The 16090-nt window shown below is 44.4% G+C and overlaps 3 protein-coding genes and 1 long non-coding RNA gene across 7 annotated transcripts; 1 reads left to right on the forward strand and 3 right to left on the reverse strand.

Annotated features, from left to right (window-relative positions):
* Nucleotides 1–872: 872 nt before the first annotated feature.
* Nucleotides 873–10195, reverse strand: LOC146670702 (regulator of G protein signaling 9-binding protein). The gene is made up of 4 exons (XM_085407756.1): nucleotides 9780–10195; nucleotides 9472–9675; nucleotides 1417–1559; nucleotides 873–1265 (listed from the first exon to the last, which is right to left on the reverse strand). The coding sequence occupies exons 1-4, from the start codon at nucleotides 9976–9978 to the stop codon at nucleotides 1104–1106; spliced, it is 708 nt and encodes a 235-aa protein (XP_085263882.1). The 5' UTR covers nucleotides 9979–10195; the 3' UTR covers nucleotides 873–1103.
* On the reverse strand, nucleotides 1491–6406 carry LOC146670703 (uncharacterized). Its single transcript, XM_085407747.1, has 2 exons — nucleotides 4600–6406; nucleotides 1491–4485 (listed from the first exon to the last, which is right to left on the reverse strand). The coding sequence occupies exons 1-2, from the start codon at nucleotides 5249–5251 to the stop codon at nucleotides 3605–3607; spliced, it is 1533 nt and encodes a 510-aa protein (XP_085263873.1). The 5' UTR covers nucleotides 5252–6406; the 3' UTR covers nucleotides 1491–3604.
* A 184-nt stretch (nucleotides 10196–10379) lies between the features above and the next one.
* Nucleotides 10380–14513, reverse strand: LOC146670704 (E3 ubiquitin-protein ligase RNF182). 3 transcript variants are annotated; one of them, XM_085407749.1, is made up of 9 exons: nucleotides 13662–14513; nucleotides 13371–13570; nucleotides 12668–12741; nucleotides 12447–12570; nucleotides 12146–12299; nucleotides 11970–12037; nucleotides 11764–11890; nucleotides 11202–11440; nucleotides 10380–11112 (listed from the first exon to the last, which is right to left on the reverse strand). In XM_085407749.1, the coding sequence occupies exons 4-9, from the start codon at nucleotides 12492–12494 to the stop codon at nucleotides 10930–10932; spliced, it is 819 nt and encodes a 272-aa protein (XP_085263875.1). In that variant the 5' UTR covers nucleotides 12495–12570; nucleotides 12668–12741; nucleotides 13371–13570; nucleotides 13662–14513; the 3' UTR covers nucleotides 10380–10929. The 3 variants fall into 3 exon arrangements, with proteins under 3 accessions (XP_085263875.1, XP_085263874.1, XP_085263876.1); XM_085407748.1 differs by having other exon boundaries at nucleotides 13371–13573; XM_085407750.1 differs by lacking the exons at nucleotides 13371–13570; nucleotides 13662–14513 and adding an exon at nucleotides 12825–12925.
* On the forward strand, nucleotides 11931–12818 carry LOC146670705 (uncharacterized). Of its 2 annotated transcripts, none has more exons than XR_014911833.1 (4): nucleotides 11931–12059; nucleotides 12136–12320; nucleotides 12424–12531; nucleotides 12656–12818. It is a non-coding gene; the product is annotated as an uncharacterized LOC146670705 (long non-coding RNA). The 2 variants fall into 2 exon arrangements; XR_014911834.1 differs by having other exon boundaries at nucleotides 11943–12059; nucleotides 12168–12320.
* Nucleotides 14514–16090: the final 1577 nt, after the last annotated feature.

Genomic DNA, 16090 nt, shown 5'->3' on the forward strand with positions numbered 1-16090 from the left:
GTGTTATTGATCTGAGCAGCTGAAATATGCTGTCCTCCCCTGACACACCGCATGCAGGCTGGGCTTCTCTTTTCAAAATTAAGCTGGTTTTACTTTGAAAGACTAGGAGGAAAAGGAGGAGCCTTGGGTGGGGTCTTTTCTTTTTTTTTTTTCTTTTTTTTTTTTCTTTTCTTCTTTGCTGCTGCATCATGACATCAATACTCAAGTACACTTTATAGTTCACCTGAGTGCAAGTGAATTCATCCTTTGATTGGAAAGGCAGTACTTGATGACATCACAGCTCAGTCTCAGTGTGTTTTTGACACTGCCCTTAATTTCATTGAATAATATTGACAATGGAAATTAAACTGCGGGAATGTCTTAAAGACAAAGACCTGGACGGCCGCTCATTTTCTGCTTAATTCAGATCAAACTGAGGTTATTGTACTCGGCCCTGAAAAGCTTAGAAATATGGTCTCTAAGCAGATTCTTACTCTGGATGGCATTACCTTGGCCTCCAGTAACACTGTGAGGAACCTTGGAGTCATGTTTGACCAGGACATGTCCTTCAACGCACATATTAAACAAATATGTAAGACTGCTTTCTTCCATTTGTGCAACATCTCTAAAGTTAGAAATATCCTGTCTCAGAGTGACGCTGAAAAACTAGTTCATACATTTATTACTTCCAGGCTGGACGACTGCCTTCAGTTTTCAGGCCCCTCTTCTGTGGAACCAGCTTCCAGTTTGGATTCAGGAGACAGACACTCTCTACTTTCAAGATTAGGCTTCAAACTTTCCTTTTTGCTAAAGCATATAGTTAGGGCTGGACCAGGTGACCCTGAATCCTCCTGTAGTTATGCTGCAGGTGAATCCATGCATTGTGTATTTTATCTCAGTATGTACCTGTCTATCACCTCCTAAAGGATAGTTCAACCATCCAGTGGCATTTTTCTTCTGTGACATGTTAATAATTAATCACTGCAGATATTGATCTGCCAGCTTTATTTAGACTTATTTAATATTGATTGTTTAAACATCACAATGACAAATGAACCCAGGTTTTCTTCTGTTTCCTCTAAAACACGATTCTCCCATCTTAATGGAAACACTTAAATCTACATCTACCCGACGCAGCCCAGCCCACAGCATGCCGTCTTCTTGGAACCGGCAATGACCTCAACCTCCATCAGGTCCTCCAGGCTCTCCACCAGGTCATCTGGCTCACCGCGGGCTTCAGCCCACGCCGGCTGGGTCGCCTCCACCGACCAGAACGCCACGGGAACCTGCAGAGCAACGGTGAGACACTCAGAACAAAAAACAAAGCAGCGGCACAGAATTCAGCCGTTTATAAAGCAACCTAAAGAGCAGACAGGTGACTCTGCAACAGTTAAACCTCACAGTCCAACAGGAAGTGTTCCATATGCTTCCCCTCACCCTCTGTTGCATCTCGCTCATCATAGTTTCCAGTCCTGTGATGTGATTGGTCAGATCTGGGCTTGGTTCCACCTCCGAGGTGAGCCATGGCAACTGGACTGAGGCCACCCGAGCTGCCACGCCCACCACGCCATCAACACATCCTATAAATTCAGAAGGACAGGTGAGAAACAGATGGTCAGGTGGATGAGAAAAACACTTCCTCAGGTAAGTTCAGCTTCTTGGTGACTGAGGTCCTGGAATTTATGAAGGCAAGGCAAGTTTATTTGTATAGCACAATTCAACAACAAGGTGATTCAAAGTGCTTTACAGAGACATTAGAAACAAAAACAAATAAAAAGCATGATTTAAAATTGATTAAAACAAACAAACAAACAAACAAACTAATTAACAAACAAACAAAACAGTATATAAAATCAAAACAGATAAAATCAGATAAAATCAGTAGTTAAATGTAAGTTTTGAAATTTAAGCTTAAAGTGTGGATTTGGTGCTTTATTCAAATGCAGCTGAGAACAGGTGAGTCTTCAACCTGGATTTAAATAAACTGAGTGTTTCAGCTGATCTGAGGCTTTCTGGGAGTTTGTTCCAGATATAAGGAGCATAAAAGCTGAATGCAGCGTCTCCGTGTCTGGTTCTGACTCTGGGAACTGATAAAAGACCGGATCCAGATGACCTGAGGGATCTGGAAGGTTCATACTGGGTCAGGAGGTCATTGATGTATTTTGGTCCTAAACCATTCAGAGCTTTATAGACCAGCATCAGAACTTTAAAGTCTATCCTCTGACGGACAGGCAGCCAGTGTAAAGACCTCAGAGCTGGACTGATGTGGTCCACTTTTTTGGTCTTAGTGAGGACTCGAGCAGCAGAGTTCTGAATGAGCTGTAGTTGTCTGACTGATTTTTTAGGTAGACCTGTAAAGATGCTGTTACAGTAATCAAGCCTACTAAAGATGAATGCATGGACTAGTTTTTCCAGGTCCTGTTGAGACATCAGATCTTTTATCCTTGATATATTCTTGAGGTGATAGTAAGCTGACTTTGTTATTGTCTTAATGTGTTTTTCTAAGTTTAGGTCTGCATCCATCACTACACCCAAATTTCTCGCCTGGTTTGTGGTTTTTAGATGTATAGATTGAAGTTCTCTGGTGACCTGTAATCGTTTTTCTTTGGCGCCAAAGACTATTACTTCAGTTTTGTTTTTGTTTAGTTGGAGAAAATTGTGGCACAACCAGTCATTAATTTCCTCAATGCATTTACCAAGAGCCTGTACAGGGCCTCGGTCTCCTGGTGACATTGTGATATATATTTGTGTGTCATCTGCATAGCTGTGATAGTTTATTTTGTTGTTCTTTATAATCTGTGCCAGTGGGAGAATGTAGATGTTAAACAGAAGGGGTCCCAAGATGGAACCTTGGGGAACTCCACATGTGATACTTGTCTGCTCAGATGTGAAGTTACCTATTGATACAAAGTATTTCCTGTTTTCTACGTATGTTTTGAACCAGTTTAGTACAGTTCCTGAAAGACCTGTCCAGTTCTCCAGTCGTTTGAGTAATATGTTGTGGTCAACTGTATCAAATGCTGCACTGAGATCCAGTAAAACTAGGACTGACATTTTTCCACTGTCTGTATTCAGACACATGTCATTAAACACTTTGGTCAGAGCGGTTTCAGTGCTGTGGTTCTGTCTAAAACCTGACTGGAAGGCATCGTAGCAATTATTCTGTTTTAAGAAGTAATTGAGCTGTTGAGAAACTGCTTTTTCAATGATCTTACTTAAAAATGGGAGATTTGAGATCGGCCTGTAGTTTTTCATTTGTGTCTTGTCAAGATTGTCCTTTTTCAGTATAGGTTTTATTACAGCAGTTTTTAGTGGTTCTGGAAACACGCCTGATATTAATTAAAAATGTTTTCCCAGCTAGAGATCTAACGTTTAATAAAGCCAGCTTAAGTGTTTTAGAGGTATTACTTGTCCCCTCGTGTTTGGGAGCAGTCTGTGGCACACAAGGTATGTTTACTATGTTCAAAGATCTTTTAGAGTGCATTTCTCTGTGTTTTGACCAGGCCACATGTCTCCTGTCACCTAAAAGTACAGAGATTTTAAAACCTTCTAGTAAACAGGGTCCCAGCTTCTCCTGGGAAAAGTCACCACTGCCATAATCCTCGCAGCCCGGACCCTCCACACATCACACATCAGACTGCGGAGACAGGGCATGAAGGTGGTAAGGAGGAACTAAGGGGGGCGAGGCTGGGCAATGTGACTTCGATTGCTCTGTTGAGGGTGGGGCTCGATGGCGAACCTTTGGCAGCTCTGGTGGGGGGTTTATGGGGGACAAAAAGGGATTGGGCCGGGGGGTAGATCTGAGCCCAGCATTGACCCGCTCCATCATCTCCTCAGTGAATTTCAGGTGTGGGGAGGAGGGAGAAAGGGAGGGGGAGGAGGGTGATGGCCTGTCAGGGGTTTGGGGGACTGGGGAAGGTCGTGGTCCCTGGTCCTGGTCGTTGGTGTTGTTGAGAGAGTTGGAGGCAAATAGGGACCCCTCTTCTTGCCTCAGATGTCTCTCCTTTCTGAGGCTCTTCCTCAGATGCCATGGATGTCTCTCCTTTCTGAGGCTCTTCCCGGGTGGGGGCAGATGGAGCTCCTCCTCAAGGTTTCTGCTGGGCTTTGTCTGTTCTTGGAGTACTGTTTGTTCCTCTTTATGAGATAACTCCTCGTTTATCTCAGCCTTGGCACCAAGCACGGATGGATGACGTATGGAATAAAACAAGTTGGAGGTGAACAGTTTCACCCCTGACTTGTTAAAATTAAATCCATTTGCTTTAAACAGATGCCTGCGTTCCCAAAAAATATTAAAGTTGTTGATAAAATGCACTGAGTGGTCAGCACATGCTGATATAAGCCATTTATTCAGTGTAAACAACCTGCTGAATCTCTCGTCTCCTCCTCTGACCGGCGGTACAGGTCCACTGATGAATACAGCTGCATTCAGAGAGTTTACAGTGTTTAATAATCCAGTAAAGTCCCGTTTCAGAACCTCCGACTGTTGTTTGGACACATCGTTTGACCCTGTATGCAGAACAATGTTTGTCACAGTTGGATATTCATCTGCAATTTGAAGAATTCTCTCCTTCAGGTTGTTGACCATATTGTTAGGAAAGCAGAGGACTTTAGTGTTCTTACCGCACATCCTTTGTACATCCTTTACGGCAGAGTCACCCACAATCAGAGTTTCAGGCCTAGCCTTTAGCTTTCCCTGTGGTCTTTTACTTTTCAACAGATTTTCAGACCTTACTTCGCTGCTTTTAGATGGATGGTTGTCCGATATCGATCCAGGGTCCTTTGATAGTGGAGCAAATCTGTTCTGCAGTTTCACATTCAGTTGTTTTGGAGGTTTGTTGTTAACCTTCCTATTCACGGTTGTCCAGTCCTGTTTCCTCCCGTATACAGGGGTAGAAGAGCTTCTCTGTCTCGTAGGAAGTGAAGGCCAGTCGGTTTCAGAGATTTCAGCTCGCTGTGCCCTGCCTGTGATACGTCCTCCCCCTTCCAGGAGACATGATTTATGTCTTGGTTTTGCACCAAGACAGTCCAAGGGGGGATTATCACTTGAGGATTTATAATAATGCACAGAGTCTACTTTCTTGGTCATGTTATCTGTGCTCCTTAGCTGTGTACTAGCTTGCTCATCGCCATTGTTTTGAATCAAAGGCAAGGTTGTTTCATTTCCACACAGTCCATTTACCTCCACGTTTACTTCTAAGCGATGAATTTTTGTCTCCAGTACTGCAATCTTCTGCAGGAGGCTGTGGTAGTCATCTGTGGAGAGGGAAGGCATCTTGTTGCTAGTTAGCCTAGCGGTTAGCACCTTTCCAGGCTATTGAGGCTGTTCGGTGCCCAGACGCTGTAATCAGGCTTCAGCTGTGTCTAGGCCACAGACACACGGAGCGCTGAGGATAAGGTCACTATAAAAATGTTGCTGTTTCTGTTAAGAACACTTTAGTCCTAATGATCTATAAGTGTCCAGAAGCTATCGCAGGTAAGCTCATACGGAAAAAAGGGAAAAAATCAGCATAAAAATCAATAAAAGAAGCAAAGCATTTAAGAGCAAAGAGATGAAGCGTCCACACTCACAAAAGGGGAGGAGCAACATAAAGTAGATCAGTAAGAGGTCGATAACGGGTCAGTAACGGATCGATAAGAGCACAATCTGATGTCCCCGTGCTCGTGTTGTTCCTGGACAATCAAAACTAATGCTTGTCATGGTTCAACACTGCCAGTCACTGTGCGTCGGCTTATAACACAAAATCTCCCTCTCTGTCTTTCACTCACACACCACCATCAACTTTGCTAAATTGCTAATGAAAAACATTGATCAGGCAGCTGTGATTGAGCAGCGATCTCCATCCAACTCTTTTCATGGTTGGTGTGGTCGCGATAGATCGAAAAGGCTCAGATGAGCCAAAGTTCTACAAGTTGTGCCTCCATCGCTTGTGTCCAGATCACACGCTGCACTGTTGCTCCGCGTGTGCACAGAGGCTGCAGGGACGCCCTCACGAGGGGCGACAGGATTTCAAACAGGTTTGATTTTCTTGCAACCATATGATTGATGATTGTGTGTTAATCGCTTCTCGTTACCTTATGTATACTACACGACGCACGACACACGATTAAGGCGACACTCTGGCCAAAATGGGACAAAAATCGCAGTGTATGCCCAGCATTAGGTAAGCTTTCGGTTATAGCAGAAAAATAACCTCTGTGACACGCGTTAGCCTATTAAAAAAAAACCTGAGGTCTCCATGGTAACGTTCCTACATTGGACAAGAAAGCGCAGGTTACACATACACTACAAGCTAGAGCTGGGCGATATAAGATTTTTTCATATCACGATATGTTTTTTTCATTTCAGGCGATAACGATATCTATTACGATATCAGCCAAATAACTATATTTGTAAGATTTAAATGTGCCGTTGCTCACAAGTAAAATGTGAAATAATCAGCAGCTTGTTTTGATTTAAATATTTATTTCCCATAATAAGTTCAACAGGGTAGATGTACTTAAGGAACATGAGACTTTTTCAGGTAAATAAAGGCAAATATTGCAAACTACACAAAAGGCAGCCGCTAAAGCGTTTAAGTTTCAAAATAGAACAAACGAAACAGACTAAATTGTCAATTCCACTTAGAAACAAAATATTAATTCTAAAAATAAATCTTAGTTTGTTTTACAGAAGAACAGACAAAATTGACTAACTTTTGTCAATATCAAAGAAACTGAGAACTAAAAGGAAATTCTCAATCTCTCCTTGTTGTATAGCTGAGCTTTTCAAACAGTTGTAACAGTTACTTTAGTCTGACAAAAGCCGAATGACGAATTAGCGCTTCCAGTCAGAGACTGAGGCTACGTCCACACGTACACGGGTATTTTTGAAAACGGAGATTTTCCGTTTTCGTTTTAAAAAATAATCCCGTCCACACATAAAGGGAGAAATGAAGGAAAACGCTGCTATGAACATGCCAAAGCAGCAGGTGGCGCTAGATTCCTAACCGTGCAGAAATGTTGGCCAATCAGAAGTCTAGAAGCCTCGGTGGGAAAAAGTAAACAAAGCTGCGGCATAGAAGCAGAACAGAGTCGTATGTGTGGACGGACAGTAACTGTGTGTATATGTAAGCATTTAAACACTGCAGAGAGTAGAATTAACAGTAACAGTATTGTAGAAATTCATTTCACCGAAACAATAACGTGGCGCACAGTGTGACGTCAAAAAATGCGCACACCTTTGACGCTGCGTTTTCTCCGTTTTTCTAGTCCACACTAAATGCAAAAACTGAGTTTTTAAAAATCTTCGCTTTCAGTGACCAAAAACGCCGTTTACGTTTGGACGAAAGGTGCAAACACATAGAAGAATCTGCGTTTTCAAAAATACCCGGGTACGTGTGGACGTAGCGCATGCACCAGTTTATTGTATTTCCAGACTTGCTTTCGGCACAATTTACAGTGCACGCTACTCTGTTTTTTGTCAGACTTGAAATAGCCGAAATACCTTCACACTACGGAACTTCTCTGGCTCTTCCGTTCGACAATCTCTCCGGCGTTGGAACCATCATCTGTTTTCTCTTCGGTAACCTTCGGTCACGCTCGGTTGATTTTTCTAGTCGGCACACTCATTTCCTCCATTACCCGGGCGGTACGGTGGCTGGCTGCTTCCCAAACAAATACACATGTGCGGCTTGGCACTTGTGCTGTACGTAACAAGTCACGCAACGTGACGCCGCGGCTGTGATTGGTTCAGCTCTGCGCTACGTAATTTGGATTGGCTGTTCTTTTTTTTTTTTTTAAGAGGACAAGAGCGGCGAGGTCTATCGCGATAGCTGAATTTTTCTATCGAGAAAAAGTTATATCGCGATACATATCGTTATCGTTCTATCGCCCAGCTCTACTACAAGCTAAAAGTTTCTCCAGTTTTTCATTAAAAATGTTTGATGTCTCATTGCACTCTGAAGTGAAAGCGCAGCACAAATAAGCAATTGGAGTAAAAAGTAAATGAATAAATAATGGAATCAGTTTATAGACCAAAGTGTATTGTAAACTTTGACTCGTCAGTAGCCTCCTTTGGCAATGGAATACAATAGAAATCAAATATTCTCCCATATCTGTAGCAGAAGTTCCCATAAATGTGGACGTTGTAGGCTGCTTTGCTTTCGCTCTTCTGTCCAGTTCAAACCAGCTCGATGGGGTTTAAGTCTGCAGACTGTGCTGCACACTCCATGTTTCCAAGCTCACCATCTTGTTCTTTGTTCCTGAGGTAGTTCTGGCACTTTTGCTATGGGTCATTATCTTGCTGTAGGATGAACCCCTGACCAACTAGGTGCATGCCAGAGGGTCCTGCATGGTGCTGCACAATGCTGTGGCAGCTGTTCTGGTTCAGGGAGCCTCTCACTCTGTACGAGTCACCGACTCTGGATCAGCAAACAGCCCCAGACCATCACACGTCCTCCTCCATGTGTGACAGTTGATGCCACACACTGTGGACCCATCCTTTACCTACTCGGCAGCGTACAAAGATCCTGCGTGATGACTCATCAGTCCATAAAACCTTCTTCCAGTCTGCAGTATTACAATGGCGGTGTTTCATGGCACAGCCAAACCTCTGTCTTGTTCTGACATCTTAGTGATGTCCTGTCAAACCTGCAGCTCGAAGTCTTCTCTTCATTGTCATCTCTGCGATATACAGTACATAGAGAGACGAGACAACGAGGCTCCAGTTCCATTCAGTGCAAAAGAAAAACAATAAATATAGGAAGAGTAAGAAATAAATATACAGTTTGAGACTGAGGTGAGGGAAAACTGAGACTTGCTCACTACGACCACTATTACTCTGTGCTTGAAGCTGTTGTCCTGTGAGCCGCCTATCAAGCTGTTAACTCTCAGAAACTTCTGGTTCAGTTGTGTTTTTGGGTCTGCAGACCTCTTCCCTGTCACAGTTTGGAAAGACAAAACTGACAAAAGTGTTATGATGCTCCGTCTCTCTTCCATTGTTAATCACCTTTTTCTCCCCGTTTTTGTACCAACACACTACTGTTCAGCTGATGGTCACGAGGGTACATCAGTGTGTTCCAACACTGCTTTTATGCAGAGGGGGAAGTAATCCAGGAAAGTGGGAACACCTGTAGGAATTAGTAGCACCAGCTTTCAAGGCTTGACCAGCCTCCATTGCTGCAGAACAGCTTTAAAATTTTAACACGTTGTGTGTTTCCTTGAAAAAGGCCTTTATGTATAATTCTGAAATGTGCATTATTTTTTCAGTTTTAGCTAACCTTACCTTTAACCTCTGGCAGTTCACCGCTTACCTTTGTACCTTTTCAAGCTATTCATTGGACTGAACAACTTGAATTGCAATAAAAACTTGTTCTTAAACCTACTCGAGTACTCCTCGATTTAGACATTCAAGCAAAAACACTTGCAGGTGATTTACCGGTTCACGACTCGGCCACAACAGACATCTTTTACACAAAGTTAGCCAATCTCACATCAGAACTAAAATCAGCTGACCTGTGTTGACCAGCGAGCGCCTGTTGCTGTGCTCAGTCAGGGGGAACTGCCCAATTAGGTCACAGGCCTTACGCAGGTCATACAGGAAGTGCTCCAATGCTGACAGGAAGAGAACCCACAGACGCTCCAAAACCTGCCTGTCCTGCACACCTGAGGGGGCAAAGTCAGAGTTTGAAAGCGAGCGCAGCAGCCGGCAGGACAGCCCTGAAGACACATAAGGGAGATGGAGCAATGAGAGTCAGGTGAACACGTGAGACAGCGAGAAACACACAGGTGAGAAGGACAGGTGAACCACAGACAGGTGTTACCACTGCAGATCCGGTGAGCCACAGCTCTCGTCTCATCCAACTCATCTCGCAGGAAGCTGCCGTCGGCTGAGCTACCGACCAACGCAACCAGCTGCTGGAAACATGAAGTGACCCGACTGAGTGCATCCTGAGCGCGCTCACATTCATGCTGTCGCCGCCGTGCCGCCAGCTCGTCCACTGAACGACGCCAACGACTCATTATGTCGACCGCCTGGAGGGAGGAGAGAGGTAGGACAGGTGCTGTTCAAACATCTAAAACTTAATATCTAAATCTGGGTGATGCTTAGACAAGTAAATGTAAAATCACCTGTATGACCCACCTGTGGATGTGCCTTTATAGAACACCTGTATGAAAGAAGTTGTACCTGCTGCAGCTTCTTCCTCTGTGGTGGAGAGCAGCTCTTGCCAGGTTTCTATAAACACTCTTGCTCTTCTCTCTGAGGATAGCGTGTTTTTAATTAACACGCAGCGACAAGCTGATGCCCAAATGCTCCTGGGACTCCACCCACAGGTCCCAAAGGTGTCACTCATGTGACAACCTTTCACCTGAGAGGAACTCGCAGCAGGAAATGATTCAAACACTTCATGTCACTTATGTTTATTTATTTCATCACAAAACTAAACAGTTGATTCTCCAAAGGCTCCGCCCACTACACGGACAGGAAGTGACACTCATCATCATCACAGGGTTCATGAATCATTTTACAGACAGGACATCGGGACTGTTAGCATAGCTTAGAATAAGCACAGCTTCAAAGCTAAATACACATGCTAAGCTAGGCTAGCACTTTCCCTCTGTGATTAGTGTAAGTGTTAAGCTAGGCTAACAGCCTGTCAGGTCATGTGACTGTGGGATAAACAGGTGATACAGGTACAGGTGTGTTCTGTAATCAGCAGGTAAAACAGTTTTATGATCATGCCCAGGACAGTAACATGTCTCTGATTAGTCAGCAGATGTCTTCTGACTGGAGAGGACTGTCTCCACTTCCTATATGTGATGATGTCATCACGTAGTTCAACACTGATTGGCCGTATTTCCACCAAGGGGATGTGTGAGGGGGACTTGCTGGTATTCACAAAGGGCAGGGTCAGAGTGATGTCAGAGTGTGATGGCTCAGTCTACAGGCTTTTCTATGGCTACATTTTGTTGTCACGGTAGCGAGTGCGTGCGGGCAGCAAGCGCCTCCATTAGCTCGTGGCAGAGACACTGACAGAAGCCATAAAGGACGAGCAGCAGCAGCGTGGACGGGACGAGACTGACGAGGACCACGCCCAGCCATAGCTGACCAATCATCAGCAGGTAGATCCCCAATGGCAGCGAGCTAAAGTACACCTGCACACACAGGGGGAGTAGCCGCACACACCAGTTACACTGGTTCTGATTTAGATAGTTATGTTCAAACTGGTTAAACTGGTACTTACCAGGCAGAGTGCCCCCAGCAGGCAGCGTGGGAAGCTGCGGGATGTCCAGGCACGGCATTTCTGACCTGGGAGGTTGCAGGGCAGCGAGTCCAGACTGGGAGCATGGTACAGACCCACTACATTGAGCATGCTCAGTGAATCTGAGGATGGCGACTCCTCTGGGAGCTCCATGATGGTGATGACGAGACAGTCCGAGGAGCGGTGGGATGCTTCCTCGCCGCTGCCTGCAGCTCCGCCCCCTGGGAACAGACGCAGAGCTTTACCAAGAGAAATTCCAGACACTGTTATTTTCCTTTTTAAGGAAGGCTGGAGAGCAAAGTACTGTTTTTACCCTCCAGGTGGGCGTGTCTCCCAAGCGCTGACATCATGTGAAAACTATGGATACACCAACCAGTAATCAATATCTAAGGTGTCCAATAAAGGATACCGCTGACCAATGACGGCGAAGAATACCGCTCAATCACCTCAAACAGGTCACTTTATCGCGGAGATTCCTGATTGGATAAATCTACCGGCTGGCTGTGATTGGCTGACTATCTCATTCTAACTCTCAGGTTTTTACCTGTCAGACTGCTGGGACTTAGCACTACCTCCCCACCGCTGCCACTTCCTGCTCCACCTCCTCGCCGAGCACGATCCTGACACGACAGGACCGCCAGGATGTGCCGGTCGTCCTCCATCAGCCACACCTGAGGAAGAGGGGGAGGAGACAGTGTGAGTTCAGGTTGTCAGACTCTGACCGTCGAAGAGGAGGAAATGAGGCCACACCTCTTCGTCGGGGACATACGTCTCGTGGCGGCAGAATGGGCAGCTGATTATGGACGGCGAAGACTCTCCTGGAATCACATGATACAACAGGTGATGTGACCAGGTAACGGTCATGCTGGCATCTGCGTGATCCAGCAGCTGACTGTGCTGTGTGTCTACCTGCCAGGTGAACTCACCCATGTCGACCATCTTCTTCAGACACTTGGCGCAGACTCGGTGCAGACAGCCCAGCAGTTTGGGCTTCCGGCTGCGCGTGTCGTAGCGATTATAGCAGATTTTACACTCGAGTTCCTCCAGCGTGTACACCAGAGACTGAGCCCAGGTCTGCACCTGAATGCAGCACAGCAACAGGTAAGTCTCCCCGAACACATCGCGGTCTCTGTTCGATCTCTCCAAACTTTATTCGAAATGTCTTCACTAAATAAATCTTTTCTCTCTCTCTGCGACACCGCAGGGATGCATGATGGGTAGACTCACCTTTCCCTCCATTTCCTGTCCTGGCTCCACCTCCTTCAACAGGCTCATCTCGCTGACTGTTGTCTTCACCTGACGTGAGGGGGAGGTGGGTGCTGGGTGGGGCTTAACTGAGGCTGTTACCTGACTGAGACAAACAATGAAAGAGATTACTAAACAAGTCGAGTACTGTAACTATGACCGAGCTACAGTTCTGCGTTCCTCATCTGCAGGTAGAAACACACCTGAGTCCAGGTCATCTGATCAGCGAGACAGTCTGAAAGGACGTCCATCCGTCCAGTCAGAAGCAGACGTCCTCCTGGAGAGAAACAACCGTTTACTTTTAAAATAAGAGCACGAAGACTGTCACTCTCATTGATCAGTTATTGATTAGTTATTTACCGATCAAAGTGAAAAAATAAAGTATGAACAGAATAAAAGCTGGACCGGAGCTTCTGTTGTTTCTATCTGTGCTGAACGCTGCTCAGGTGTGTTTGTTTGTACCAATAACAAAGCAGTATTCACAGCAGGTGAAGTGTTCTGCTCAAGCTCCGCCTCCTCACAGACAGGTAAGTTTTTTTTTTTGTTTGTTTGTTTTTTATCCTTCCCTCACCTGGATGGCCAGATGATGTCACCACCTGATGATTCCTGTCCTGCCTGACTGAGATTAACCATGTGACTCACCTATAGTTTAAGCTGAGGTTTATTGATTCTCTTTGATCTTCTGATGGATCGATGTTTAAGGATGAGCTCTGCAAACACACGTACTACAGGTACATGCTACCTGTTACCATGACTACAGGTAGGCACCAGCTGCAGCTTTAAAAATCAGTCATCAGGATCTGTAATAGTTTTCAAACATCTGCCCGAACAACTGTGCTCACTGATTTCTGATCAGATTATTGATTATCAGACGCCCCCCCCCCCCCCCACTCGCATGTTGCTCACCTGCTGTTGGCAGTTGCTGTAGTGGTAGGCTGCGTTGCTGTGAGTGAAATCGTAGCTCTGTCACTGGTTGCTCTTCATGAAGTTGCTGTCTGTCTCCCAAGCTGAAGCAACGTGTTGATGCTCACATGTCAACTGGATAAACTCCAGGTTGCCGGAGTTGCTGCTGCTGCAGATGTTGTAGGTTTTAGTTGCTGCAGTCCCTGCTGAAGACAGAAGGTTTAAGCAACATGTTGGCGTAGGATCAGTTGCTGTTTGCTGCAGAAACAAATCAGGACGTGTTTAATTCTGCACAGTTGCCGTCAGTTTGTTGCTGCTGTCTCCGGTTGCTCTCGTGTAGTTGCTCTGCAGTCAGACTGTAGGGCGATGTTGCCGCTGCCCTGCAGTAGGCGATGCTGTTGCTGCTGTCTGTTGCTGTGATGTCACTGCGGTAGTTGCCGTCATCAGCCTCATTGACAGTCCGTAGCCGTTTCGCGCCTCCGGCTCACGCGGCAGCGGGATGCTAACATGCTAACGTGCTAACCCGTCCCGGTGTGTCGGTTGCTGTTGTCGCTTCGTCGGTTACCGGAGCTGTTTTCTGTCGGTGACTCACCGTCTCGCCTCCGTATCGCGGCGGCGCGCGTCCGGCGGCGCGGTCACGGTTACCATGGAAACCGTTCAGCAGCGGAATGACGGGAAACTGGACGAGACGAACAGGATCGATCTACTGATCGATAATCTGATCGCAGGTTCATTTACCTGTCACACATTTCAGCCTTCACAGGCTCAGCGTGGATTGGACGGATGACACCCCGGTGATTTTAAATATTAAACACCAAAATAAACCAATCAGAGAGCAGAAACTTCAGGATTGCCCAATCAAAAGTAAATACAGACCAATCCAATACAACTTTATTTATAAAGCACCCAGCACAGGACCAAAATGCTGAACAGTAAATTAGTTAAGAACAATAGAATTAAACAAAACAGAAAAAAACACACATAATACATAAAATTAAAATTAATAAAAACTAATATAAATAAACAAAAGTGACTTAAAGACAGAGAGAAGAAGCCTGTCTAATCTGTAAAGGCAGTATAAGAGCCGCTACAGTAAGTACCAGGCCAGTATGTTTAAGGCAGCTGATGTGGTGGAGAGCAGTGAGGCATGAGATCCATGCTATCCGGACAGGACTCATACTGTGTTTCTGTCCTGTAAGTTCATGTATGCACTGAACATAAAACATATCTAATAAACAAACTGACACTTTAACTGAAGAGGATAAATTGAACCTTGCTAAATTACAAGATAAATTAGATCGTTTATACTCAGACAAAGCAAAAGGAGCCTTTATCAGATCAAGCTCTAAATGGCTTGAAGAAGGTGAGCGTAATTCCCATTATTTCTTCAGTTTAGAAAAGAAACACTCAAGCATAAACAATATTAGCAAAATAATGATAAATGGGGTTAAGGGGCGATCGTGGCTCAAGAGTTAGGAGTTCGCCTTGTAATCGGAAGGTTGCCGGTTCGAGCCCCAGCTTGGACAGTCTCGGTCGTTGTGTCCTTGGGCAAGACACTTCACCTGTTACCTACTGGTGGTGGTCAGAGGGCCCGGTGGCGCCAGTGTCCGGCAGCCTCGCCTCTGTCAGTGCGCCCCAGGGTGGCTGTGGCTACAATGTAGCTGCCATCACCAGTGTGTGAATGTGTGGATGACTGGATATGTAAAGCGCTTTGGGGTCCTTAGGGACTAGAAAAGCGCTATATAAATACAGGCCATTTACCATTTATAACAGAGGATTACAGATTAATCTCTCAACACTCTAAAAACTTAGTTGGTTTAGGAATAACATTATTTTAGTCAACCAATTATTTGATTCAAATGGTACGCTTTTCTCCTATGAAGAATTTTGTTTAGTTTAGCTATAAATCGTCATGATTATACAAAAGTATTTGGCTTAATACCATCAGGGGTTTGTATGCTGTTTAAGAATCAACCTAATATCACTTCATTCCACAGGCCGTTGAGATCTCCCATACAAACTTTTGTTGGCAAGATTTGCTTTTCTAAGCAAACTAAAGACAACAATAAATCTATCAGATCTTTATTTCAGAGTAGCATAACCACGCTACCATATGTCATTTTTTTCTGGAACTGGCTGTCAGATGGTATTATGTGGAACAAAGTTTGGAGACTCCCTAATCAGTTTTTAATTACCAACAAAATTAAAGATATTTCTTATAAATTAATACACAGAATTTATCCTTCTAAAGATTGTCTTCAAAGCAAATTCAAATTAGACATTGATACAAGCTGTAGCTTTTGTAAAACTTCCAAGGAATATACGATACATCTTTTTTGGTTTTGTAACCGTGTGCAAGATTTTTGGCAGAATTTGTGTTTTTATATCAGAAAATATATTTAAAGGATTTGTACTGTTTTGGAAATATGTTTTATTTGGTCTACACAAAAACCAAAGACAATTCAACTTTGATAACAGATATATGATTAACTTGTTAATTTTAATGGCTAAATTTCATATTCACAAGTCCACGTGTTTAGGAAGACATCCCTCTTTTTATGTATCTCCTTTGAACTTGAACAGTATCTTAATTCAATTAAGAACTCCACTAACCCAAAAACTATAAAAACTATTGGTGTTTGTGAAAAAATCAAGATCTTTCAATCACTTTATTCTTTGGCTTGATCAGTTACTTTCCCCCTAACATATTTATATTGTAGGTT

This window comes from Rhamphochromis longiceps, linkage group LG5 (assembly GCF_057381845.1).
Source record: "Rhamphochromis longiceps isolate RC_006_pf linkage group LG5, R_longiceps_female_GT1.1, whole genome shotgun sequence".
Lineage (NCBI taxonomy): Eukaryota > Metazoa > Chordata > Actinopteri > Cichliformes > Cichlidae > Rhamphochromis > Rhamphochromis longiceps.

Coding starts and splice junctions, on each gene's coding strand:
- LOC146670703 (XM_085407747.1), bottom strand. CDS start 5,251: ATGCCTTCCCTCTCCACAGATGACTACCACAGCCTCCTGCAGAAGATT. Junction 4,486..4,599: donor GGATGTACAAAGGATGTGCG/GTAAGAACACTA, acceptor TTCTGCATACAG/GGTCAAACGATGTGTCCAAA.
- LOC146670702 (XM_085407756.1), bottom strand. CDS start 9,978: ATGAGTCGTTGGCGTCGTTCAGTGGACGAGCTGGCGGCACGGCGGCGA. Junction 9,676..9,779: donor GGCTCACCGGATCTGCAGTG/GTAACACCTGTC, acceptor ATGTGTCTTCAG/GGCTGTCCTGCCGGCTGCTG. Junction 1,560..9,471: donor GCGCTCGCTGGTCAACACAG/GTCAGCTGATTT, acceptor CTGAATTTATAG/GATGTGTTGATGGCGTGGTG.
- LOC146670704 (XM_085407749.1), bottom strand. CDS start 12,494: ATGAGCCTGTTGAAGGAGGTGGAGCCAGGACAGGAAATGGAGGGAAAG. Junction 11,891..11,969: donor CGTATGTCCCCGACGAAGAG/GTGTGGCCTCAT, acceptor CCTCTTCCTCAG/GTGTGGCTGATGGAGGACGA. Junction 11,441..11,763: donor AAGTCCCAGCAGTCTGACAG/GTAAAAACCTGA, acceptor GTCTGTTCCCAG/GGGGCGGAGCTGCAGGCAGC.